Here is a 27,979-nt window from a genome sequence, read left to right on the forward strand (position 1 = left end):
ATAAGATTTAGTAAAATATTAGAAATGCTGCATTCTGATTGGTGCATTTTTAGTATTTTACTAAATCTTATCAAATCCAGTACGAAAAATCGTACCGTGTGCCGTCGGCTTTACGCTTACACAAGTTACGCCGCATGTGACGGCACCCTAAGGGCTACTGCACACAGGACGCGGCAACGCGTTCCGCGCGGCGGAAGCTGACGCGATAGCCAATCAGCAGATACATAACATCCATTGCACGTCAAAGTTGAACTCAATCCAACTTTTGTATTGGCTATCGTGTCAGCTTCCGCCGCGCGGAACGCGTTGCCGCGTCCTGTGGGCTAGTAGCCCTAACGGTTGCTTATTGCGCATGCACAACTTTATTCCACGGCAGCGCATCACTGCTTGTAGTCGAATAATCGAAAACTACATTCGGCATCCGGCAAACGCCCTAGTGCTAAGTGTATCTTACTATCGTTGTGTGTAAGTTGATATTTCTACTTAAGCGATTTTTGCTGACAGATTGTCTTGTTTTTATCGATTTTATTGGGAAAGAACAGTACGACAGTGAATCGCAAGGAAATCTCGCTCATGGTGAGTTGGCGGATCTTTTAGACAATGATCGTAATCGCGCGATGAAGAGCACAAAATATTACAATTTATGTTCCAAAGCCTAATTCTAGATAAGAGATTAAGCTCAATTAAAAAGTTGCGGACCAATACATAATTAAAAACTTTGCATTTTTTAATTTTATTTTATGGTCGATATTTTTGCTCGGAAAACTGTAATATGGATAATGTTTGGTTATCTGGCGCCGTATTTTGACTAAAATTGCTCGTATGAATCATGCATTCCATCTATCGTTTGATACCGGTGACGTATGCATACATACAGAGTGGTTCTTAAATAAATACGTTCCGAAAAGAAGTATAATTCTACTTAACCATTTTATAAAGAAAAATTTATATATATATATATATATACACACACACACACACATACACACGCTTTTGTCATAAACGGCTTAGTTCCGGATATACAAGGTGTTCAATAAAAAATATTTTAAACTCGGCTGTTTATGAGAAAAGTATATATAAATTTTTTTTTATAAAATCATTTATGGAATTATATTTTGGGACATACTTAAGTATCACCCTGTATATGCATACTTTTGAATCATGCACCGCATCACACTAACTTTTGTTTAAATTTACTGTCCGAATAATTGTCATTTTTCATGATTAAATTTCCGATTTTATTAATTTTTTTATATTTATTGTGTAAATATTTAATATGATAATTTCTAAAGATTTTAATTTAATTTATTCTATAAAATTCGACGGTTTATTGAAACATATATTTGCGATTCAGTTACAAAATTAATGATGAATTTAATTACTCATATTGCACTTCTCTCTGTTATATGTACAGATATCTAATAGTAAATACAAAAAACTATGACAATATAAAAAATATTTTTGTACATGAATTATATACAACAGTTGATTAAATAATGTGTTATTTTATTCATTAGAAAAAGGTCGGATATTTTCAGATCAGTTAAAATACTTGGATTATATTTAAGTAACCTAATTAGACTACATTTTAATAACTTTATGTATAGCAACTTGTGCACGCAGCAATGAAATTGAGCAAGTTTGTTAACAAAATTGAACAAAATGTGCCATTCATGAACGATTTATTACCATGTTATATTTGTTAGTTACATATCAGTATAATGCAATTCGATCATGTTTGTTTATGTGAATAGTATAGTTATACCAAGTTAAAGTTTTTAAATATATAACATAATCAATAAAAAAATTAACAAGATTTTATGCATTATTTTAAATAAATAGTAACTATTATTTTATTTTTCCTTGTGTTATTTTCTTTATGTAACCTTTTGTATTTATTATTAATTGCCATTAAAAATCTTTTGTAGTATTAACATAAACTAATTATTATTATATAAAGACACAGCATATAAAATATGTTCATATTTCACTATATTTTTAATAAAATTAAATATTGATAAATAAATCTTTCAAAAAATAAGTTACAAAATTATCAGTTTATATGCGATCAATTAATGCAATTTGTTATCTATTGCAACAGTTTAATTCTTTAAATATTGGACTACTCCATTATTGAGGAAAACTTAATTGATATCTAAATATTATGAGCATGATATATTTGAAATCTTTTAAGTTCTCTATAATAAGTGTTATATGTATTTTTATGTATTAAATTATATGAGCAATAAATATAAATTATATATACAGGGTGTCAGGGCTACCTATTGCCAAAAAAAGTTCTTGTAGCTTACCTTGAGAGCTTTTCAAAACACTATAACAAAGTATTTTTTCATTGAGTATTTTTCGAGTTATGAGGCTTGAAATAATTTCTTAATTTTTACATAAATCATAAAATATCTAGTAAAATATTCATTTTTCGATTATCTTACCTTAGTACTTTTATGTACAAAATGAGAGGAATCAATTGGTGTAAAGAAAACACAATTGTTTCGAAAAAAAAAATGTATTGTTAATCGCAAATTACATATTTTTTCTTCGAAACAATTATGTGTTTTTTTTTAGACCAATTGATTCCTCATTATTTTGTACATAAAAGTATTAAAGTAAGATAATCGAAAAATGAATATTAATGTTTTGAAAAGCTCTCGAGGTAAGCTACAAGAGCTTTTTTTGGCAACAGATAGCCCTGACACCCTATATATATATATATAATATATATATATATTTGGTGCTATATAATTTATATTTATTGCTCATATAATTTAATACATACGTGTGTGTGTGTGTGTGTATACAATATATATATATATATACACACACACACACATATATACATATATTAATATACAAGATATTTATCTGGAAAATCTGGAATTCTCAGACATTTTTTTTATACGAAAAAATCAAAAGATTCTCATGGAGTTTTATTCGAATTAAAAAAAAAGTTTCTCATTATTTATTATAATATAATTTTATTTTTATATTGTAACCTGTAATCTATCAGTAAGACAAATGAATTATGCGTTTAAAATATATCATAAATTTATATTTGTATTATAAATTTACATTTAATATATTATACATTTGTTTTTGTTTATATATTCAATGTTTTAACTTTAAAAATATTGAATATGCAATATATACTCATTATGATAAATTTTATTTCTATTCCGTATTTTTTCACTACATTTGCAAAAGTAGCAGTTAAAATTTAGAGGCTCTATCCTTTGTCTAAAAAACAGCATTAAAAAACGTTTAAAATGTAAAAAAAAAATCTTATTTTATTAATTTGTACTAAAACAGCTTCAAAATATTCTCTTTATCTGGAGTTTTGAATAAAAATACCTGGAAAGAATTTTTAGAGAATTTTTTTACAAAATTTGAGTAAGCATCATAAATACAATATTTTGCAAGAAACATATTATAGCAATATATTTTTTACCCAAAAATAATTGATTTTTTCAATATAAATGCTTGTGAAAAATACAGTGATTCTTGTCCGAATAGCGGCTGTACGAGGAACGTAACATAGTGAGATAAGGGGTTGCGAAACAAGGGGAGGTAAAACGAGGTGACGTACTGCGCCGGTCGAAACTGGGAACGTCGAATTCTCGGGGTGGAACATTTTCCGTAGCCGCCGCCTTCACCTCTATCTCCACTTTCGTCATCATCACCGTCTTTCCTGTCTCACTCTGTTATTTCTTAAATTTTATTTTTTTCCTTAATACTTGTATCAATAAGAATTAAATATTTTCAAGCTTAGATTGTTTTATTCGGTTATTAAGTTATGTGTCCAGTTAAATTAGTGCGGGTATTTCTACATTTTTTGAATAAAACTAGCTGTATTCGACATTTATAGCATTCTAGAATTTATTTCTGTTTTTTTTGACGGTGCTACAAAATGTTCAGATTCTCATATATCGTTGATATTTTATACATGATATTCAATTGAAGTAAAATATGTTCAACTCGTATGAGACGGTGCCGATAATTATGTAAGAAATTAAACGAAATATTTATATATCGAGATTAGGTATGTGTAGACTATGAAATTATTAAATTTATCAAGTAAAACTTGTAACATTATAAATATATACTTGTTAAATGTTGCTTAGGAGTTTATTAATAATAGTAATGTAATTTATTAAAAGAAACTACATTTGAAACTATTATACATTGAAGAGGAAATTATGTGTGTGTATGTGTGTGTGTATGTACTTATATTAGAAATGTTATTATTATACATCGACGTTATTTGTAACCAGTATTGAAGACGGAAAAGCAGCAGGAAGCATAATAATCGCGAGTGATAGCGCTACGAATGATATATAAGAATAATGTTTAAGTGTTGTATTTGTAACAATATATCGAAGAAAACGAATGCCGAGACAAAATCGAAAGCAGACGACACATTGATTGAATCGCCCAAACTAACTACAATATCTACAAAAGTAGATGATGAAATTAAAATCCTAATGAGAGCGGATAAGCTGAACGGCAATTTGCAGATATCGGAAGATACATTTTCAGCCGCATTGGACTTCACTCCAGTTTGCACTAATTCCACGATAAAGAATTCGTGCGAGATTGCACAAAATGAAAATGCTAATATTAAGGATAAGTCAAATTTAATCGATAAAGGTAATAGCAACCTTAATAATGCTGATGAAAATCAGATGGAAAATGTCAATTCTGGCGCATTTAGCGCTATCAAAACAAATCTTTATGATGCATCGGGATACATAGAAAGAACAATCGATGATGGACCAGAGGACGAAGGTGATGATTCGGTTTTCGAAGCCTGTTCGAGTGGAAACGAAACAGCTAAGAAAGCGCCACCAGGTATCATTATTTGTTAGGATTCGTGTTTTCCAAGTTTCTATCAAGTTTTCCTCTGTTCCTAAATAATGGATCACTAGTGAGTAATGTGTAGCCTTATAAATGTAACATTGTTAATATAATTCTAACGATGTTGCATCTATGAGATTATAAGTATGTCCATTATTAATACCTAAAAATACGTTTTATAATTATATTATATATACACTCAGTTCCAAAAAAAGCGGTACACTTGAAATTTGGAAAAAAATCACCAAATTTCAAATGACGATAACTTTGTAAATAATAAAGATAGAAAGGTCTATAAAAAATGAAAATAAAGCTTGAAATCTACTTTAAAACTAGGTTCTCCGAAATGTTGCAAGATAACATTTTAAAAAATGACGGATGACGAAACGAGAACATGCAAAATTGAAAAATAATTGTTTGAGTTTGCCGTGACACGTGGCGAGAATCAAATGTCGCAGGTCAATGAGGTCAAAAGTATATGATAGTACAGAGATTCCTCTTTAAAATGCGTTTTTGTTTATCTCGATACGATGATTTTTCACCGAGTTATACGCATTTGAAGAAAAAAGCCGCCTTTTTCTTCAAATGCGTATAACTCGGTGAAAAATCATCGTATCGAGATAAACAAAAACGCATTTTAAAGAGGAATCTCTGTACTATCATATACTTTTGACCCCATTGACCTGCGACATTTGATTCTCGCCACGTGTCACGGCAAACTCAAACAATTATTTTTCAATTTTGCATGTTCTCGTTTCGTCATCCGTCATTTTTTAAAATGTTATCTTGCAACATTTCGGAGAACCTAGTTTTAAAGTAGATTTCAAGCTTTATTTTCATTTTTTATAGACCTTTCTATCTTTATTATTTACAAAGTTATCGTCATTTGAAATTTGGTGATTTTTTTCCAAATTTCAAGTGTACCGCTTTTTTGGAACGGAGTGTATATTATATTATATTTTAATTTGAATTTTGGAATAACATATGAATTAAATTATTTATTTGGAATAACATATGAATTAGAATATTTATTATAAGTTTTTTGATAATTTTTAAAATTTTTATTTTACTTATTTTATTAAATATTTATGTATTATCACACACTTAAAAAAAAATATTTTTTTCTTGTTAATATTTGAATACAAAAAAAAACGAAAATAATATAAGTAATGTTTTTTTAATATACATTATTATAAATTTTTTCTGTTTTTGTTTAAAGAATTTAAGTATGCTAATAATTATGTAATATATACTAATATTTTTAGTATATATGTAATATGTAATATATACTAATATTTTTAGTATATATTACATAATTAGTCATGTTAATTTTATATTTTCATTATTTGAACATATTGAAATATTAATTGCATTTTTATGGATGATTTTATGGATTAATATTTGGACTCCAATAAACAAAAAGTTCGCAATATGCCAGCAGATTGGCAATAATTCAAATAGCTAAATTTGCCAAGAGCATTTATCAAATTTATATAATATTCCACATATATTTTATTTCTGCTGCGATTTTCTACTGTTACATTATGACAAGCACAGTCTACTGTTGCATTGTAAAATTAAAACATGTTTCATTTCTACTATATTTTTACCATCAATAATTGATATAGTAAATTTCCTTGGAAAGTATTCACTGGCACGATATAATAGTTGATTTTTATTCCATTTTTGCTATTACAGTAGATGTTGACAATGATGCTAGTAGTGTTATGATGGTAGAAAGTAAACAATTGGAGACACAATGGATAAAAAATCTGCTGTAATATCATGATGGATTTACTGTCATGCTGCTGGTATTTTGCTATCTAGACACTTAGCAAAATCTATTTGAATAGATTTGGAAGACTGGAATTTCACTTACAATTAATATTTAGACACAAAATATTGTTTAGAAAAATACCGAATTGGAAGACGATATTATATGATTTCAATACTAATGATAAATAGAAAGTTATATTCTTGTATTTATGTATTAATAGTGTTAGTGTCACAACAAATTTTATGATATATAACATAAGACCAATATAGTTATTTAAGTTTAAAAAATATATGTTCCAATTTTCAAAGTCAATTTTTTCGAAAACTATAAACAAAAAATATAAATCTATATTTATATCTAATTTTTTATCTAATTTATATCTAATTTTGATGAAGAATTATATCCTTTCACGATTATACTTTATACATTATCTAATCTAATCGTATATAAAATTATTATATAAAAGATATGAAATTAATTTTTGTAATTTATAAACATTCAAGAAAATTAATTATTAATATAATTAATATAATTTATTAAATAATAATTCTTCCCGATACATATCACAAAATTAAATTTTCATAGTATACCTCAATATTATGTATCAAAGTTAAGTTTTCATGTTATATCACAAATTATGTGTATATATATTTATACATATACAGGGTGTTTCAGACCACCCGTACCACCCATTTAAAAACTAGAGAAGTGGTTATTTAAAAAAAGTAAAAACATTTTCTTTATAAATCGGGTGCGCTCTATCGAATGGTGATATTTTCAACTTCTGGTTCCGGCCGGAAATAGGAGATTCAGACCGGAAGCGCATTTTTTTTAAATGGAACCCCCTATTTTTTATTACATATTCTTATAGCTCATCTCGAGAGCGTTCCAAAACACTATAATTAAGTTAGTTTTTATTAAGTACTTTCCGAGTTATGAGGCTTGAAATCATTTCTTAATTTTACATAAACCATAAAATATCTTGTAAAATATTCATTTTTCGATTATCTTACCTTAATACTTTTACAAGATAATGAGAGGAATCAATTGGTGTAAAGAAAACACATAGTTATTTTTAAGAAAAAAATATGTAATTAGTTGTAAATTACATATTTTTTCTTCGAAACAACTATATGTTTTCTTTACACCAATTGATTTCTCTCATTATTTTGTACATAAAAGTATTAAGGTAAGATAATCGAAAAATGAATATTTTACAAGATATTTTACGGTTTATGTAAAATTAAGAAATGATTTTAAGCCTCATAACTCGGAAAGTACTTAATGAAAACTAACTTAATTATAGTGTTTTGGAAAGCTCTCGAGATGAGCCACAAGAATATGTAATAAAAAATAGGGGGTTCCATTTAAAAAATGCACTTCCGGTCTGAATCACCTATTTCTGGCCGGAACCAGAAGTTGAAAATATCACCATTCGATAGAGCGCACCCGATTTATAAAGAAAATATTTTTACTTTTTTGAAATAACCACTTCTCTAGTTTTTAAATGGGTGGTACCGGTGGTCTGAAACACCCTGTATATGTATATATATAAGGTGTGCAATAATAATCACCACACTTCTCATGCGCAGATAGTGCGGGTTAAATCGAGTAGGAAAGCCCTCCACAATTTTGCTATCTTTGCAACAATTACTGAGAAATTAATTAAAAAAGATCAATCTGCGCGAATACAACCGCGTGACGAGAAGAGGCAATCATTACTACGCGGTCGCCAAGACACGAAGATTCAGTCTTAGGTACAACTCGTTCGTAGTTGTCATTTATAGTAAACTCTTTCCAATACTGTTATGCCCCTAAAACCGTGTAACAGCGAGTTATATTTTCGCCGCGCGCTAATACTCGTGCGAATTAGTCGATTTTTTAAAATTAATTTCTCATTAATTTTATTACAAAGATCGTAAAATAGTAGAGGATTTTCCTACTTGATTTAACCTGCTTTACCTGCACATGAAAAGTGCGGTTATTATTATCAGACATTATATATGTATATATGAAGAAGTACGAAGTTTACTTTTACATTTTTTGTCGCAACTTTTTTACTTAATTTTTTTATAAAATAGTATATAATATTATATTTACGTAGTTAAATGTTACATATGTACAAATTTAAAATTTGAAAAAAAGTAAAAGTCTCATAATAACTTCCATTTTGATTTGTGAATAAAAATTGACTCTTTATGTACAATTTATCTATGTTTTCCATTTCGGTCTTATTTTGTATTTGTATTAATAGCAGAGAAATCGTCGTTTAGCGTCAATGCCCGCGAGTAATCCGACACATCATCAATTTATAAAAAAAATATCGGGAAAATGGAACTAACTCATTCTTATCGTTACACTTAATGAGTGGGGCAATGCGAAGCGCATGGACTCTTGAAAGACAAATCTCTTTTCAAGAATAAAAGCTCGACGTGTTGTCGTTTCCGCAGTTGCTTCAATTCCACGCTGGTTATCAGAAGAAGACGATGGCGAATACGTTACAGGAGGATTCAGTGGCATGCAGGAGCCACCGGCGACACCAGTGGCTCGTGATGAGCTAGCTTTAAGACGACACAGATTCTTCTCCGATTTGTTACAAGCTGCGCAAAATTCAACGGAGCACAGAGTGAGATTCGACCCGCTAGGACCAATGGTGCACACCGGTTAGGGCTCGCTTGAATTTCCAATCGTTTATTGTATATGCGCGTGGTTCAGGAGTCAAAGTAGTCCACTTTGCCTCGTGAGTCACAAATCGCTCTACATATAGTATTTATTTTTATCAGTTTAATTTCTCTGATACAATTCCAACAGAGGATTCAAAATATTAAACTAATTATTAGTGTTTTTAATTATTTTAATAATAATTTTATTAACAATAATTACGAACGTATAATGTTAGACATATAGTGTCTCAAAACTTACGCAATAAGTGTGTGTGTGTGTGTGTGTATTTTTATCTGAAAATTTTTTTTAATCGAAAACAAAATTTTAGAGTGATCAATTAAAATGGGACATTTAGTGTGTACATGTGCAAACAACACAAAGTGCCCCATTTTAATTGATCATCTTCTAAAATTTTTTTGTTTATGATTTTAGAAAAAAATATTTTAGATTAAAATTGCAAGATTTCATAAGAGAGACATTAAATAGATCAAACGCAACATTTTCCTAGGTAAACATATTTCATAGATTTGAATTTTTTTAAATAAAAATACCTTATTGTTTTATGTAAATAATTTCTTGTAATATTCTGCATGAAGTTATCAGGATAAAATATCCAAAAATTGAATAGTTTACGAAATATTTTATATTTTAATCAAATATATATTTTGATATATCAAACACAAAATATTTCAAACTCTTCAATTTATTTCTATAACTTTTTATACAGAATGTTACAAAAAATCTATTTATGTAAAACAAATAGAGTATTTCTATTTAAAAAAATTAAGTTGACCTCCAAATCTGCAAAATGTTTTTATTTAAGAAAATATCATTTGATACATTTTATGTCCCCCTTGAGAAACTCTGCAATGTTCTGAAACATTTTTTTAAATAAAAAAAATTTTAGAGAATACTCGATTAAAATGGGACACCCTGTATATATTATATATGTGCATAGTAGCATCATTACAATCAAAATGAAAATTTTCTCTGTAATTTTTTTTATCAGTCAATTATAAAGCGCATTTAGTTAATGAAAAAACTAATCAAAAGGGATATTTAGTTTTGTGCAAATACAATGGGATGGCAGTTATATATTATACAGGGTTTAGCAAAAGTGTGGAAACCCCTTAATATTTCGAAAAATACGCATTTAAAAAAAAAATGTTTCATACAAAAGTTATAGGGTTTTATGTGGCGCATTACACAGCAACATTATTATGACCTCGAATAGCGTTGTCAAGGTTATGTGAAGGTCACCTCCAACTTTTTAAATGGGACACCCTATATGCTTTTGTATATTCTTGTAGCTTATCTCGAGAGCTTTCCAAAACACTATAATTAAGTTAGTTTTCATTAAGTACTTTCCGAGTTATGAGGCTTGAAATCATTTCTTAATTTTACATAAACTATAAAAAATATCTTGTAAAATATTCATTTTTCGATTATCTTACCTTAATACTTTTATGTACAAAATAATGAGGAATCAATTGGTGTAAAGAAAAAACATAGTTGTTTTTAAGAAAAAATATGTAATTTGCAATTAACAATTACATATTTTTTCTTAAAAACAACTGCGTGTTTTCTTTACACTAATTGATTCCTCTCATTATTTTGTACATAAAAGTATTAAGGTAAGATAATCAAAAAATGAATATTTTACAAGATATTTTATGGTTTATGTAAAATTAAGAAATGATTTGAAGCCTCATAACTCGGAAAGTACTTAATGAAAACTAACTTAATTATAGTGTTTTGGAAAGCTCTCGAGATAAGCTACAAGAATATGTAAAAGCATATAGGGTGTCCCATTTAAAAAGTTGGAGGTGACCTTCACATAACCTTGACAACGCTATTCGAGGTCATAATAATGTTGCTGTGTAATGCGCCATATAAAACCCTATAACTTTTGTATGAAACATTTTTTTTTAAAATGCGTATTTTTCGAAATATTAAGGGGTTTCCACACTTTTGCTAAACCTTGTATACTGTACACAATTTAATTATCTTCTTTGCATCCTGGTAAACATTATTAAATGATAATATCCAATCTTGATTGAATATTTTATTAATTATTTGCCCCATAATTAATAGTCTAATTAAAAAGTTAGAGAATTTTTTATTTGGATTATAACGACTGATATATCGTTATGCGTCAGTTGTGTTATTTTTATGACATTCTGTGCAATATTTCGTATTCTAATGTCAATATAATCTGTGTGTGCTTCAAACTATATCAAATTATATATTTTACTTTATGAAAAACTTTATAAAATGGCAGTGCTATACTCGCAAAATACATTAACCATATATAGGCGGAGTTACGGTTATTCTGGCGTCCGTATGTTTTGAATAATACAGCAATAGAACAATCATCCAAGACAAACGAAGAATTTGATTTTCGTCTTTGGTGCGTTATTTATGTCTGATATTTGTCTCGTTTATAATACCATACGTAAAACCAAGAAAAAGAAAGCAAAGAATTGATCTATTGGCCTGTCACATACATGTAATGATATTATATAAATATATCTTACTTCCAATTTTTATATAATACATATCATGTATCTTTAGCTATATATGATGACGAAATCATATATATATATATATGTGTATGTGTATATATATATATATATATATATATATATATATATATATATATATATGCTAATATTTTATTGCAATGTTATATTACATATATTATATTACATTATAAATTATGTGTTGCGCATATTTATATATATAAGTATAAATATATTTGCATGAGATATTAGGGGATTCTCTAATAATAATCGGGAGTATTCTCGCGTCTCGGACATCATTTGAGATATCTTTGTTTCTTGCCAAATTTCAAAAAGTAGGCGCAACGCCACTAATAAGAAACATTACAGGATTTTTTAACATGTAAATAATATTTTAACGAAAAGAATTGAATTAGTGTGTATATAACAGGGTGTTTCAGTATTATAAAGTAATACAAGGTGCTTTTTTATTTCAGAAAAAATATATAGCTATTCGTTGCAAATTCATATTTTTTTAAACAACTCAGTTTTCTATACACTAATTGATTCCTTTCATCATTTTATACATAAAAGTATTGAGATAAGATAATAAGATACATACTTTCGCGGAAAAAAAATTTGAAAACCTCATAGTCTCAAGAATTTTTGTCTTATCTCAAAAAATCAGAGAATTCTCATGGAATTTTATTGGAATTCAAGGACTTTTATAAAAAATTGATAATTTTGATAATTTTATTTTTATGTTGAACATTTATGTTAACTTAAATAGCTTTAATTTTTTCTGAAGACTGTGTTCTCATCTTAAGAACTTAAGAAATATCTATTTTTTTACAATATTTAAATTTTAAAATTTAAAATTTTAAAATTTTATATGATTTTATTAATTTTATTCTTTTTTACCAAAATTCCTTATATTAGTTTCTTTTGTATTATTATATATTAAAAATATTGTTCTTATAATATATTTAAATAATACAACATGTGTATATGCACACAACATTTCTTTATAGTTTATAATATTTTTAGGTTAAGATAATATTTTGTTATCTAAATTTTATGACTATTATTTAATTTAACCGGTATCAAAAACAATGTTAATACTTTAAAGTCTGTATTTTATTCAACACATATTTTATTCAATACAAATTTTAAGATATATTTAATAAAATAATAAGATATATTTAATAAGATCTATTTATTAAAATATGACATTTTTTTTTTAAGTTTAAAATATATTGAAATATATCTTATTAATGTTAAAAAATCATGTATAATAAATCACACACATTAAATAAACTTATTTTAAAATTGCACCTAAAAATGTTTTAATTCTATCTCATTTTGAATTGTGAACAAAAATACTTGAAAAATCATGAAATCCGCGTGGAATTTATTTACAATATTTGAATATACACTCTGGGGATAGTCGAAAATAAATATTTTACGAGATATTTCATGTAAAAAAAATTGTGTCAACTTAAATGAAATATCTCGTAAAACTATTCCATTTTTGGCTATTCTATAACTTGACGTCGAATATTGCGAGCAGTTAATTTATATAAACAAATTAGGATAATTCCATTTAAAAGAAACTAAATTGACTTTTAAATCTCTGAAATATTCTCACTTATAAAAAATCAGTATATTATGCAATGACTGCGTTCAGCAGGAAAAGCTGTTTTGTAACTGTTGTAAAATTCGTGAATCTGATTGATGTATGCTCTTAGATTCAGTCAAAATTAAGAGCATACACCAATCAGGCTCACCAATTTTACAATAGTTGCAAAGCAGCTTTTCCTGCTAAACTGCTTTTAGCAGCTTTTCCTGCAGCCAATTCTCTTAAAATTATACAATTTTTATATGTAATAATTTTTCATAAAACATATAACTCTATAATCATTGAGATAGCCTGTTTTATTGCCTTGTATACAGGGTGACCCATTTTAACTTAGGCAGCCAAATAACTCGAAAAATAAGCAAGATAGAGAAAAATGTTTTAGACAAAAGTTGTATGGTTTCGAGGGGGCCATAAGATGGTATCATTGGTTTGACCTTGAAGAGTCATTTGAAGGTCACGTGAAGGTCACTTCAATTTTTTTAAATGGAACATCCTATATATTTTTGTACATTCTTGTAGCTCATCTCGAGAGCTTTCCAAAACACTATAATTAAGTACATTTTCGTTAAGTACTTTTTGAGTTATGAGGCTTGAAATAATTTCTTAATTTTACATAAACCGTAAAATATCTTGTAAAATATTCATTTTTCGATTACCTTACCTTAATAGTTTTATGTACAAAATAATGAGAGGAATCAATTGGTGTAAAGAAAACACATAGTTGTTTCGAAGAAAAAATATGTAATTTGCAATTAACAATTCCATATTTTTTCTTAAAAACAACTATGTGTTTTCTTTACACCAATTGATTCCTCTCATTATTTTGTACATAAAAGTATTAAGGTAAGATAATCGAAAAATGAATATTTTACAAGATATTTTACGGTTTATGTAAAATTAAGAAATTATTTCAAGCATCATAACTCAAAAAGTACTTAACGGAAAGGTACTTAATTATAGTGTTTTGGAAAGCTCTCGAAATAAGCTACAAGAATGTACAAAAATATATAGGGTATTCCATTTAAAAAAATTGAAGTGACCTTCACGTGACCTTCAAATGACTCTTCAAGGTCAAACCAATGATACCATCTTATGGCCCCCTCGAAACCATACAACTTTTGTCTAAAACATTTTTCTCTATCTTGCTTATTTTTCGAGTTATTTGGCTGCCTAAGTTAAAATGGGTCACCCTGTATATTACTGTTCCTAATGTGACAATTGCATTATGCTAATAATTATTTTTAAACATGTTCTAAGTACTTGATGAAGTATTTTAAGTACTGTACTTCAAGTATTTGAGATATTGTCGAATTTTCTTAGCAAGGAATTTTATTATTACTCTATGCTTTTATCGTTTATTTATTAGTTTTATATTATTATTCTTAAATGTAAGTGAACGAATAATCTTTTACTGTTAAAATCTATATAAATATCTATACATTTATTTGCGAAATAAATTACAGGTTGCGAGAGTGATGATAAAGAAGAACATCTAGAAGAATTGGTGAATCGGCTAGAAAACGTAACAAGACGGCTCGAAAAAATACATTGTACAATCCAAACTCAAGACGCCGCTGTACAAACAAACATACTTTCTCCAAAGAAATCTACGCTTGCAGCAAATTTTAATCTTGAAACATTAGAACAAAATTCTTCAACATTGTTGGCTCTTCATTTAAAGTCAGAAATTATTTTGAATCAATCTACGAACATGTCCATAATCGGTTATGAAGACCTTTTGAGTGGGCCAGTCAAAAAATATTTAGAATTAAGTCAAAAAATTGGTGGTGATGTAGCTACCCATAGCAAGCTTGTCGAGAAAGCTTTTCAGTTAGTATCTCCACTTGTTTTGAAATATCATATAATCAAATGCATGTAATAAATAAATTAAGTGCATCAAATAAATTATTAAATATATTTTGATTAATTTTAGGATTCAACTTCAATTCGTGCAAACAGCGGCGAACCGTTCTGCACCGGCAAATCAATCCGAACAAGTATCTCTGCTTGCACCTATGTCTGTGCAGATCCAACAGATCCAAGAATTTCGTGAGAGAAATCGTGGATCTCCCTTCTTTAATCACTTATCGGCAATTAGTGAAAGTATTCCGGCTTTAGGATGGGTTGCTGTGTCTCCTACACCAGCTCCATATATAAAAGAAATGAATGATGCTGGTCAATTTTACACGAATCGTGTATTGAAAGACTGGAAGGAAAAGTAAATTTTTCTAGATTTATTAATTATTCGTCTTAGAATTTCAAATAAGAATCCAAGCGCTATAATTTTTTCTATTTATAGAGATAAAATACATATAGATTGGTGTAAAGCGTGGGTACAAACATTGACTGATCTACAACAATATGTTCGTCAACATCACACAACAGGTTTAGTATGGGGGAAAATTAGTATTTCATCTGCAGGTATACCACCACCTCCACCTCCATCGATGCCAATCGAAGATATTTCATCAGTGATAAATGATGACAGAAGCGCCCTTTTTGCTCAAATTAATCAAGGAGAAAATATCACGAAAAGTAAATATTTATTTTTATTTCCTCTTTTTTAATACTATTTTTTTTTGTAATTTTATTTTTATGATCTTACAATCTTTGCGGACATTACAACATATCTAATACTTATATCATAGGTTTGAAAAAAGTTACTTCAGATATGCAAACGCATAAAAATCCTGCTTTAAGAGCCGGTCCTGCACCATTTAAAGCACCAGCAATTACAAATGTGACATCTACAAAAAATGTGTTACCGGCAAATGCACCTATTGATAAATCACCAGTATTTACTCGAGATGGCAAAAAATGGCTTGTGGTAATTAATGTTACATAATAAATAAGTAAATAAATAAATATTTATTTATTTATGTGCATATAAATTTATGCATTATTGTAATAATATATACATTAAACATTTCTCTTACAGGAATATCATAAGGGAGAAAATTTTGTAATTGATAATGTGGAAATGAATAATGTGATTTACATGTTTCGATGTCAAGATAGTACACTTACTATTAAAGGCAAAGTAAATTCCATCGTTATGGATTCCTGTCGTAAATCATCCGTTGTATTTGATTCTCTCGTATCCAGTATCGAATTTGTTAATTGTCAAAGCGTACAAATGCAGGTATGTATAAACGCAATATCTTTTATTAGCGTATGCATTACTATATTATCACGGTTTTAAACAAAGATATAAAAAAACATCAATTATTCTTAAAAAATAATATTACTAAATATTTTATATCTTTGTTGATATAAGAAAAAAGTTTTCTTTTGTTATACGAAAAATTATTTTTCTAGTATTGCTCTTAATTTTTTAGAATATTTGCATATAATTTAATGTATAAAAATATAAAAATTATTTAGAAAAATATATTCTTATAAAAGAGAATTCAATAAATAAAAATTTTACAAATATTTATATAAACATATTTTTTATAATACATATCATTTATAATATAAATTGAAAATGAGTGCACATGCATTTGGAAGATTTTATAGTAATTTCTTTTTCTATATTATCAATAATCAATTTGTTTATCTATGTTCTATCATATGTTCTATCATTAGTTCTATCATAGATTGGATAGTTCTGTTTTTAAAATAAATGACCTTATTGAATAATATTTCCATAGATTATCATTTAACGTAATGGTAATAATAACAAAAAGTTTTTCAGAAGCTATATTTTATACGTGTTATTCTTATATTTTCATATATAAATTTATATATAATATTTTATTGGAATTTATTGTCAATTGCTAAGTATTCTACATTTTGTTCATTAGAGATTGAATCTCTGAATTTTTCTATTACTATCTCGGTATGTTGTATTACATTTTTGCAATTTCTTAACAAATTTGGTTTTTTTTCTAATTTAATTTATATACAAATATTTATTCTCATCTCTGAGATTTTTCACACGAGTCTTTTTTTCTTATTAAATGATTAATTGAATTGTTGTATGTCCTTGATGTTTCAATTAGCAAATTTTACGACTTTTTAAAACTAATATGCAAGATATAATAAATGTGCTTTGTGATATATTTAGTTTTATAGATTGTAACTTATTTTCTATACATTTATTTTTATAAATTTGTATAAAATTGATGCAATTTTTTCCGATTGTTTTTTAAAATATTATGCATCAAAAAGGAGTGTAATCCTTTTAGATATCAATTGTGTATCCTTTTATTTGTTATTAAAGATATATCACTTTTAGATTTAATTCGATTAATATGTTTGTAATAAATATTTTATTGAATAATTTTCTGTTGAAAGCAATAAATGTGTGATGTTTACACAGAGATATTTCATCATTAAAATATTTAAAATTATATAATAGGATCTCGTCTGTATTTCTTCTATATTAATCAAATAATTATGTTCTAATTTATCTAAATTGAGATTAAGTCAACAAATTTCGTCGAATTAGAACATTCGAAATATAAAAAATAATTTTTTTAGCAAATTGTTATATTTGTTATTTCTGGATATTCAATCGTAAAGATTTGCCTTTTAATAATATTTTATTTCCTTTTGTACATTCAACTTTGTATATGTGCATGGATGTTTTAAATTCAATAAAGACTTAAAAAATATATTATATACTATTTTCATTATTATTTCTTTTTTTAGTGAAACATGAATCGATACAGGAGATCGAATAGTTAGATTTTGCTACACATTCATCGCATCGTTTCAACAATCTTTGCATCAGTTGTTGCAAATGGAACATATAATATTACTGAGGATTTATTTTTAACGTCTTGTATCTGTTTCTTACGTTTCTGAAGATTTGCGCTTATATCAATTATTTTTTTTTTATTTATTTTATCATTTTCCATATCTGTCATAATATATTTTTCACAATAGGGCATGTCAAAATCCCAATTATGTGTAGATTTTGAACGATTTTTACAGTAATATTTTAAAGTTACTGGATGAAATAAATCAGTTTCTCTTCTTTTTAATTCTATTGCCATCGAATGCTGAGTATTATTTTTGTTGGAAAATTTAATAGGAATTGTAGGCATTAATATTCCTGGATTTTTTCTTAAACACATGTCTGAATAGCATTTTAAGATATTATCTTTGATAGAAATTTGTTTATAATTTGGTCCTGTATGTATTAAAAGATTAGATGAATTATTTAAAGAATTATTTAAAAGGTTAGATGAATTATTTAAAGAAGAATCAATGACTTGATCAGTACTATTGCAATTTGACGATGCGGTCAATCTATTGTGTAATACTATATGACTTGTTTCATTTAAATATCGCTTATCTTGACACTGAAGCGCTTTGCGCGCTTTAGAAATTGCTTTATTTTGGTTTCGAAGAAAATTATCTATGTAATCTCTGATGCTTTTAATATGCTCTAATATAAGATCTTCGAATTTTAACATTGTCAATGAATGTTTATCTTTGTCACCTATATTGTCGGTATTTTTTGTAAAATTTTCTCGTGGATTTACACAAGCCTGAATTGTATTTCCCAATACAGTTTTTGTTTGCATTAATTTTTCATTTATATCAATTTCACTTTGATGTTCTATACTGACTGGTATCACAATTGAAAGTACTTTTTCATAAACTGGAGACTTCGAAGAAACGTCGCTTTCATCTTTATTATTAGGAATTGTCAAATTGGAGATGCTGAAATATTGTGAAGATTTTTCAGAAATACGATTTTGATTCTCTATATCTCTTTTGCTCTTGCGATGCGCAAATGCATTTGCTTTTTGCAAATATTCAGGGAATAAATCGTATCGTTGTTTCATTTCCAAATAAATATAACATTGATTAATTTTGTCATGAGAATCACTAGTAATCGATTCTTTTATTTCGATATCTACTATTATCGAAGGAAAATTATTGTTATTTAATTCTGACAGAAATTCTTTCCTAACATCATCCTCTTTTATACTATTTATTGGGCACTCTTTTCTCGATTGGATACGTGTTAATAAGGCTTTTTTAAAATGTAAAGCTTCTTGAAGCAATAATGTTGTGGATTTCTCTTCTCTGTTGCTATCGTTTGATATTTTATTTTGACTACTATTTTGAGATATTATCGTATTTTGTTGGCATTGTTTTCCATCAAATATATCGCTACATTTTTTAGTGGTAAAATTTTCAATTAAACATGTTTTACTTTGAATTTGAATATTTAAATCTTCGAAAGATTCGGATGAAGAAATGTAGCATATTTCCCTGGACTCTATCTCGGGTATCTTCTTTGTGGAATTAAATAAAGTTGTTTTTATTATATCTTCATTTTGCAATGTGACATCTTCAGACATATTTGATGAATATTCGACTAAAGAAGATGAACTTTCTTTTGAGCGATTACATTCGAAATATTCGCAACTATTTACGGTCGAGCAGTCTATTTGTTGTAAATTTTCCTTTGTATTGTTATTGCAATTTACATCGATTTCATTTTTATCAGTTTTTTCGATGGATGCCAATGCATCGATCTTATTGATTTTATCTATTGACTCTTGTCTCTCCGAAGTCCGACTCATATCCTGATACGTTCGCAACACGTTATGTAAACTACGAAGTCTTTTTTTAACTTCGTACAGAGTTGCCCGGGAAGATTGTATATTATGTGTTGGTTGGCTTATTGGGAGAATTGAAACAAGTTCTTTTGGTAATGCATCGTTATTCGTTACAACACCAGTAGATACATTTACGTTACTTTCACATATTTGTTTAGCATTTTGTATCATTTTATCCTTTTCCTTTTTATTCATCTTGTTTATTTTTTCTTTTTCTATTGCCATATAAGCATTACGAGATATCTCTTTTTTTTCTGTCATAAGTAAAGCTATCTAAAATATATAAAAAATATAATTATTAGGTTATACAATTATTTGCCAGCTGATCCAAACATAATGATTAATAATCTTACCTGTTTCGCCGAAACAGCAGTTTTTAAAGAAGAAGCTTTACTCGTTTCTGATAAATTTTCTGAATTATTTAATAAATGCAAATATTTATTATTATATTCTAATTCTTTAAGAAAGGATTTATATTTATACACAGTATCTGTGAATTTTTGGCATAAATTATATTTATCATTCGTTGAATATGTTGAATATTTGTCATTATGTGTTAAGAGCGTTCTTGAAAATTGATGATTAATTTCGTTCGAGTTTAAAGGTAAAAATTGTACATTTTGCCATTGTAATATGGAATCTTCACTTTTAGAAAGGTTACTTTCTCTGTCAAAAAGATTAATCAATTTTACTAAGAATAAAACAAACGGCGTTTGAATAAGGAATGTATAGTACATATTATTTTCTAACTAAAACATAATATTATTGCATTCACATAAACGACGTTCATTTACTATTTCATAATTAATCGATTGAAAATTAATTAAGTTAATATTTTTAACTTCTTTATGTACTTTTGAGATTCATGCTTTTTCCGATTACCCAAGTTGGATAATATCACGTTATTCTTCCGCAATTTTTTCGGATTTAAGTTATAGATTTCATGTGGTAATGGCCATGTTCCATATTGCATTTTATACGTTAAGACATTGATCTTCAATTCTAAATCGTGAATTTTATGTCCAACTTTGTTTAATATTTGTTTATTCAACAAAATATTTTCTACTTGTATCTTTTTGCAATATTTTATACGGATAAATATCGTGAAAACGATGGCTATTATAAGAACCTTTAAATAATAGAAAAATATGAACAAAGTCCAAAATTATTCTTAAAGAGATTAATATTTTTCAAGAAAAGCTTAAATTTTACAAAAAATAATTTGAACACGAAAATTTATGTTTAAAAAAGATTTATATGTTTAAAAAATTTATAAGACAAAATTTAAAATGTTAATTGTGTGTGCTAATAACGTGTAGAATAATTATGTCTCTTTTTTTACCCATATAATTTCTTCTTTTGTTAAATAATCAACGACATCGGATACCACTTCGCACCATAAATAATTTGTCACTGCGATTACACATTCCTTCCAAGTTTTCTCGCATGTGACCGCTACAGTTTCGAAATTTCCACCTAAAGGTTTCCATTCATTGAATTCTTTGGAAAATAGGTTTCTTGAGTATAGATCATTGTTTTAGATTTAATGCATTAATGTAAAATATATATAAAGCGATCTCACCAACTTTCCACGGCATTTTTATAAAGGATTTGTTCGAGTAATATGATAAATGTGCACAAAATTCGAAGAATTGTCAAATCTTCCATTACTGATATATTCAACACGATGTTCAACAAATCCAAGAAGTAGCATGCACTAGCAATTGTTATTCGAATGTAGTCTGAATATATTGCTAGTTTCTTTGAATATTGGCAATATTGTGCTGGTATCACAGATTTCTGTATATTATACTAGACTATTAACAACGATCCCAATAAGCAAAATGCGCGCAATTTGCCAGCAGATTGACGACAGATTTCCACAAAAGTTGCTAGCAGATTGGCATCTGTTATGTCCGCAATAGGCTCACGATTTGCTAGCAAAACCTGCTCACAGAATCTGACAGCAGATTGTCAGCAGAAACCAAGCAGGATCTGCGCGCGCGTAATCTGACAGCAGATCCCGAGCAAAATCTGCAGCTTCTGGTCATTCATATAAATATGTAATATAAATGCAACAAAAGTGATTATTACAGATGCTAAATACGACTATTATCGGCGAGTTAATTACAATTTTCTTCTAATATAACATATAATATGTTATATCTCACATAGTGAAGAACTAATTTAATTTAATTTAATTAATAATAAAGTAAATGGTGAAAGTAATTAAATTTAACTTATAAAACTTGAGATATAATTTATTTAGAATTAAATTCTTCCTTTATGCTTCAAATAGGCAGTAAATGAATAATTTTCCATTTATTCTATTGATTCCAATCAGTTTAATATTCTGAATCTCATCTGCTTGTATCAGATATCAGAAATTAAAGTGATAGAAATAGTTACTATATTTTTGATCTTTTATTAATAATAAATTGCGACTTTATATATATTTCTGACAGAAATTTGATTGCGAGAAAGTACATCACATAGCGGTAAGCGAAGAAACTATTGAATCAAATGCAGAATTGTTGCCAATTTGCCATCAAATCATGCATGCAAACCCTGTTCCACTTCTGCCGTCAATCTGCAGTCAAATTACGCACACGCAGATCCTGCTTGGTTTCTGCCGACAATCTGATATCAAGTCATGTTAGCAGATCCTGCTTGGTTTCTGCCACCAATCTGCGTCAGATTCTGTGAGCAAGCTCTGCTCGATTTTTGACATCAATTTGTCAACTTAATCAGTAATAACAGTTTCAGTACCAAATTTGTAGCTTCTTTACTAATATTAGAGTTGATAGCAGACACTTGGCATGATTTACTTTCTACAGACTTCGCTATCTAGGATGTTACTCGTGAAGTTAGAGTAGCCATTTACAATTACGAACAGAATATAATTACTGTATTAGTAGGTAGGAATATCAATCTAGAATATTAATTAATACTTATCTATATAATGCAAATAGCTTAATATTTTAATAACTGCTATATATCCTGCCTAAATGTAAAGTTATCTTTCAATGTTAGCGGTCTAGATATAATATATAGAAATCTATAGCTAGTATATAATCGCAATTTTTAATAATTGAATTTTTTTAATATTTTTACAGGTTCTTGGGAAGGTACCTACAATTTCTATTGACAAGACGGATGGTTGCCAAATGTATTTAAATACAGAATCTTTGAATGTTGAACTTATTACTAGCAAATCTAGTGAAATGAATGTTATGGTACCCAAAGCCAATGGAGATTATGTAAGTTTTTTTAAAATTAACTTGCAGATGTACGCTTTCTCGCGATTATATAAATGTATTATATTACAGAGTGAATATCCGATACCAGAACAATTTAAGACTACCATTAATCAGAATGGTCTTAATACTACAGCCATTGATTCACTCGGTTAAAAGTATAAGGGATTTGTTTAAAAATGCATAGCCTATCTTCTTAACAACATAGTTCATTAAAAGTATGATTGTCAAAGAGATAGTGTCGATTTATTAATATTATTATTTATTACTTTCTTTGGAGCTATAGGGAGCTTTCCAGCAAGCGACACAAGTCGACACAAACATCATTCTATCTTCGTTATTCATTGGAGTTAAAAAAAGACAGAATGATGTTTGTGTCGACTTGTGTCGCTTGCTGGAAAGCTCCCATAAAAAAGATCCAATACTGCATCTTACTTATGTATAACAATTTAACTTAATATTCATGATATGATCAAATTTCAAATCAACATAATTAATTGTTACTAACAGATGCATTTAATAATAAGCAGTAATAACTAATTTTATTTATTAAAATTATTTGAGAAATTTTATTATAAGATATTATATTTTAATATAAATTGTCAAATTATAAAAACAACATAAATTATTTTGATTCAGATTAGATATCTTGAATCAAAATAGTCAATTTTTGCAAATCTCTTTATAAAGCTCTTGTTTCCTCACTGCAATAATATTGGAATATGATATCAGGAAAAAGTATATATATAATTTTGGTTTCTTGCCAAATATATAAAAATAAATTATTTTTTTGTATGTCAGCACTTACAATCAATAATATGAATTGAAAAATCTCTTTTTTTATTCTCTAAATCTCTTTATCCTGCATACAGTAAATATATACAGGGTGTTCCCGGTATTTCGGAACAGAGTAAAGCCATAAGTAGATCTCGTTAAACTGAACTAAAGTCTTTTATTATTTTACAAAAACCACGTAAAATTTCGAGATATTAATTAAAAAAGATCGGCCAATGCGCGTGGCTAGAAGCGCACATCATATTTCGGAGAGTCCGTCCACCGCTCCCTTCCCACTCATCGCTTCGCCGCGCGCCGCCATCAAAATACAGTGAGACTGCCTTCGCCGCCGCGCGTTTCTAGTCACACACATTGGCCAATCTTTTTTAATTAATATCTCAAAATTTTACGTGGTTTTTGCAAAATAATAAGAAACTTTTTAGTTTAGTTTAACGAGATCTATTTATAGTTTTACTTCGTTTCGAGATACCGGAAACACCTTGTATATGTGTGTGTGCGTGCGTGCGCGCGTGCGCGCGTGTGTGTGTGCGTACGTATATAACTACATTTATATTCTATTCCCAATGCAATTCAGAGATCGGCAAAAAATTAAGGTTAAATTATTTGCGTAATTAATCACAGAAAAAATTTTCCGATTAATTGATTAAACAGTAATCAAACTGAGAAAAGTTTTTTGATTATTCGATTAATTAGTAATCAGGGAAAAAATTTAATTATTTTGTTAGTAATCAGAGCATAAAATTTTTTGGTTTTTTGATAAATAATCATAATAAAAAAATTTTTAATTATTTAAGTAATGAGTAATTATACTGAACAATTTTTCGATTAATGTAATTAAGAGTAATCAGATTAAATATTCTTCTGAATTATTCAATCAATCAGCACTTAAAGTAAACTAATTTTCAAATTGTATGCGAATATTTTCATAAATCATATTTTGATTATTATTATATGGCACTACTTTTATTATTAATGTGCTGTTACTAATAAGTTATACTAGATAATAACAAAAATATTCACTATTTATGTAATAATTATTTCATTTGTCGATTTTCGAGACTTTTTCCTTCATATTCAATATATTTGTTCATTGAAAATGGAGAAATTATTTCCTTAATTAAATTATTTTATTTATCAACCACTGAGAAGCTTTTTTCTTTTTTTTAACGAGGGAAAATGCTTCTTATGCACACCCCGGCCGGCAGACCTGACCGAATTAACGGTCGACCAACGTCGGTCAGGGTAGTGTTGGGCTCTCTCGGCCACCAGGATAGCAACAGTCAAGCATACCAATTAAAAACCCCTCGCGACCATCTTTGGCCTCTAATGTCCGGGTCCCGGGAACCGCTTACGCATATCTTCCGGGATCTGGACCGCGCTCCCATGCGCCCCATCCTCCTTCTTCTTTACCCAACCATAAAAAGCCTAATTCAACTAATTTCATTTTAGAAGAATATATTGCATTGTATTAATGATTTTTTCTTGTATGTAATTATTGGTTTACATTGATTATTAATTTAACTTTTATTCAAATAATTAAACATCCGATCCTGATTATCGAGTCATTGAAAGTAATTGAAAAATTTTTAGATCTAATTACTGATTGATCAAATAATTAAAATTATTTTATCCTGATTACTGATTAATCAAGCTATTAAAAAATTTTTTTAATTCTCATTGATGACTGATAAAGTAATTGAAAGTTTTTATCGAGTACTCCAATAATGGAAAAATTTGATTGTTGATTAAATAATAAAAAAATTTTCTACTGATTATTCAAGTAAAGATAACCAAAACTGAAAATATTATTGAAAATATGATGCCGATTTTGAATGGAAATAAATTTTTGTTCAATTAAACAAGATTTAGGTTATTTGTTTAACCAATCGAGAAAGAACTCATCTAATTTTTTGTTATTTTTTTACCAATCGTGTGATGACATACAACAAAAATTAATTTATTTTGATGTATAATACGGAGGGTACCCGATTGACCACGTCGCTAATTGGCCAATTCAAAATAAGACTCTCTGATTGGTTAATCGTTGCTGGTTACCCTAGGCACAGGTCGATATAATTGGTTGTGGTCAATCACAACGTGGTCAAACGGGACACTCCCGTATAATACAATAAGAAAATTTTATACAATTTATAATTTTTTCGTTTTAATGTAATAATTCAATATTAACACAGTAAAGGATCATAATAATCTTATTAATTATAATATATTACTAGAGATTATCACAGGATTTTTTTTTATATGGATAAATATTAATACATTAAATTTAAAAGAAAAATGGTATTATACGTATTATGGGTTAAAAATTTTATCACCTTTGAATCTTTTTTATACATTTACATCATTTTTTATGATACAAGAAATTTGCTCAAACCTATTGCTGCATATTTGCTAAATACCAAATTGAATAAATATTGTATACATACAATTGACAGAAAAAAACGGTAAATGTTTACTTTAGGTTACACAGCTCGAAAAATTTTTATTTTCACATATGTTGTAGAGGATACATTCCTAAGTAATACACCGTTTGAATTTTGCGGTGGTCTCTTTTCGTTTCTGAGATATGCACTTTTGAAGTTTTATACTTTTATGTCATCTTTTCGTTATATTCTATTTATGTGTTTACATTTTTTGTTTACATTTGCTCATCACGGCTTCATATTATATTTTACTTGTGTTTATATTTTTTGTTTACGTTTACTCGTTGTCGCTAAACTATAGAATTATTGTTTAGTTTCGCTAGAAATCTTGAAGCCAGCGTAACATTTAATAAGTGTTTGTATATAATTTCCTTTGTTTTGCAAAGAGAGTACACGCGTGGATACTGTGTGTTCCGCCCCTCCCCCCCCTGTCTGAAGTATAGGAAATACCTTGACATATGACATTTCGCTTAACATGGTTCATATGACTCATAAATTTATATAAGTTTGCAACTTTTTATGCGAAGCCAGATATATTCCACACTTCAGACACGGGTTGGGTTAGGGTAGATTATATCTTCCGAAAGTGGAGCCCCCCGTAGGGAGGGGCGGAACACACGGTGTCCATGCATGTACTTTGCAAGACAAAGCAAAGTTTAGAAATACATATATTTTATTAAATATATTTCTTCTTAAACATACATGATGTGGTAAACTTATATTCATGAAACTTTTTTTGTTAATAACTATTTAATAAATAACAAGCGGCTAAAACCTGAAAGTTATTCAGAAAGATGACCTCGGTAAATGTAAACAGAAAAATATAAACATATTTAGAATGTAACGAAAAGATGATACAAGTAAGTATAAAATTTCAAAATCGCATATTTCAGGAACGAAGAGCGACCGTCGCAAAATTCAAACGGTATATTACTTAGGAATGTATCCTCTACAATATATGTGAAAATAAAAATTTTTCGAGCTGTGTAACCTAAAGTAAACATTTACCAAAAAAACAATTACATGGCCTCTGAGCATTACTCATGAATGGTATTGAATGTCATGATAAATAGTTCGATATGCTTTGCCTCTGATATACTTTTGCTCTATGTGTATATCATATTTGGTACTATACAGTATTTATTAATATTATAAATATATATAATAATTGCAAACTTGAATGGAAATCTAACAGCGTGATATCTAATGTGAGAGTACACTAGTACTAATTACATTAATACTAGTAGTACTAGTATTAGTAATATTAATTTATCAATAATGTTAATTTACTTAAATATAAAGAATATTAAATAATAAAAACATTTATAACGAACAACAGCGATGTTATAAACAAATTTTTCATTTGTCTGTATCGCACAATTGTAATAAATACATACTTATTTCACTTAGACTATTTTTAATCTAATGATTACGAAAATATATTATTTTTTA

At 27.9% G+C, this 27,979-nt stretch overlaps 2 protein-coding genes across 5 annotated transcripts; one reads left to right on the forward strand and one right to left on the reverse strand.

Annotated features, from left to right (window-relative positions):
- The first annotated feature begins 321 nt into the window (after window positions 1–321).
- On the forward strand, window positions 322–27,938 carry Capt (adenylyl cyclase-associated protein 1). 4 transcript variants are annotated; one of them, XM_083106515.1, is made up of 9 exons: window positions 357–576; window positions 9,097–9,309; window positions 14,914–15,280; window positions 15,384–15,668; window positions 15,750–15,985; window positions 16,099–16,277; window positions 16,389–16,592; window positions 23,151–23,294; window positions 23,364–27,938. In XM_083106515.1, exons 2-9 carry the CDS (start codon window positions 9,165–9,167, stop codon window positions 23,445–23,447), a joined length of 1,644 nt encoding a protein of 547 aa, XP_082962641.1. In that variant the 5' UTR covers window positions 357–576; window positions 9,097–9,164; the 3' UTR covers window positions 23,448–27,938. The 4 variants fall into 4 exon arrangements, with proteins under 4 accessions (XP_082962642.1, XP_082962641.1, XP_082962643.1 ...); XM_083106514.1 differs by lacking the exon at window positions 357–576 and adding an exon at window positions 4,250–4,863; XM_083106516.1 differs by lacking the exon at window positions 9,097–9,309 and having other exon boundaries at window positions 322–465.
- Window positions 17,794–21,753, reverse strand: LOC145975797 (uncharacterized). Its single transcript, XM_083106513.1, is given in 7 exon segments — window positions 17,794–18,162; window positions 18,164–18,590; window positions 18,684–20,307; window positions 20,388–20,700; window positions 20,889–21,163; window positions 21,377–21,534; window positions 21,617–21,753. Coding segments are annotated over 7 exon segments (2,904 nt in total). The 5' UTR covers window positions 21,633–21,753; the 3' UTR covers window positions 17,794–18,071.
- Window positions 27,939–27,979: the final 41 nt, after the last annotated feature.

Source organism: Camponotus vicinus, unplaced genomic scaffold (assembly GCF_025532165.1).
Source record: "Camponotus vicinus isolate PSW18456_S1 unplaced genomic scaffold, iyCamVici1.0 SCAF_8, whole genome shotgun sequence".
Taxonomy (NCBI): Eukaryota; Metazoa; Arthropoda; class Insecta; order Hymenoptera; family Formicidae; genus Camponotus; species Camponotus vicinus.

Excerpts from the sequence above, each read along its gene's own strand:
- Capt (XM_083106514.1), top strand. The coding sequence starts at position 4,359 with ATGTTTAAGTGTTGTATTTGTAACAATATATCGAAGAAAACGAATGCC. Across the intron at positions 15,281-15,383 it reads CTTGTCGAGAAAGCTTTTCA|GATTCAACTTCAATTCGTGC; the intron begins GTTAGTATCTCC and ends GATTAATTTTAG. Across the intron at positions 15,986-16,098 it reads AGGAGAAAATATCACGAAAA|GTTTGAAAAAAGTTACTTCA; the intron begins GTAAATATTTAT and ends CTTATATCATAG.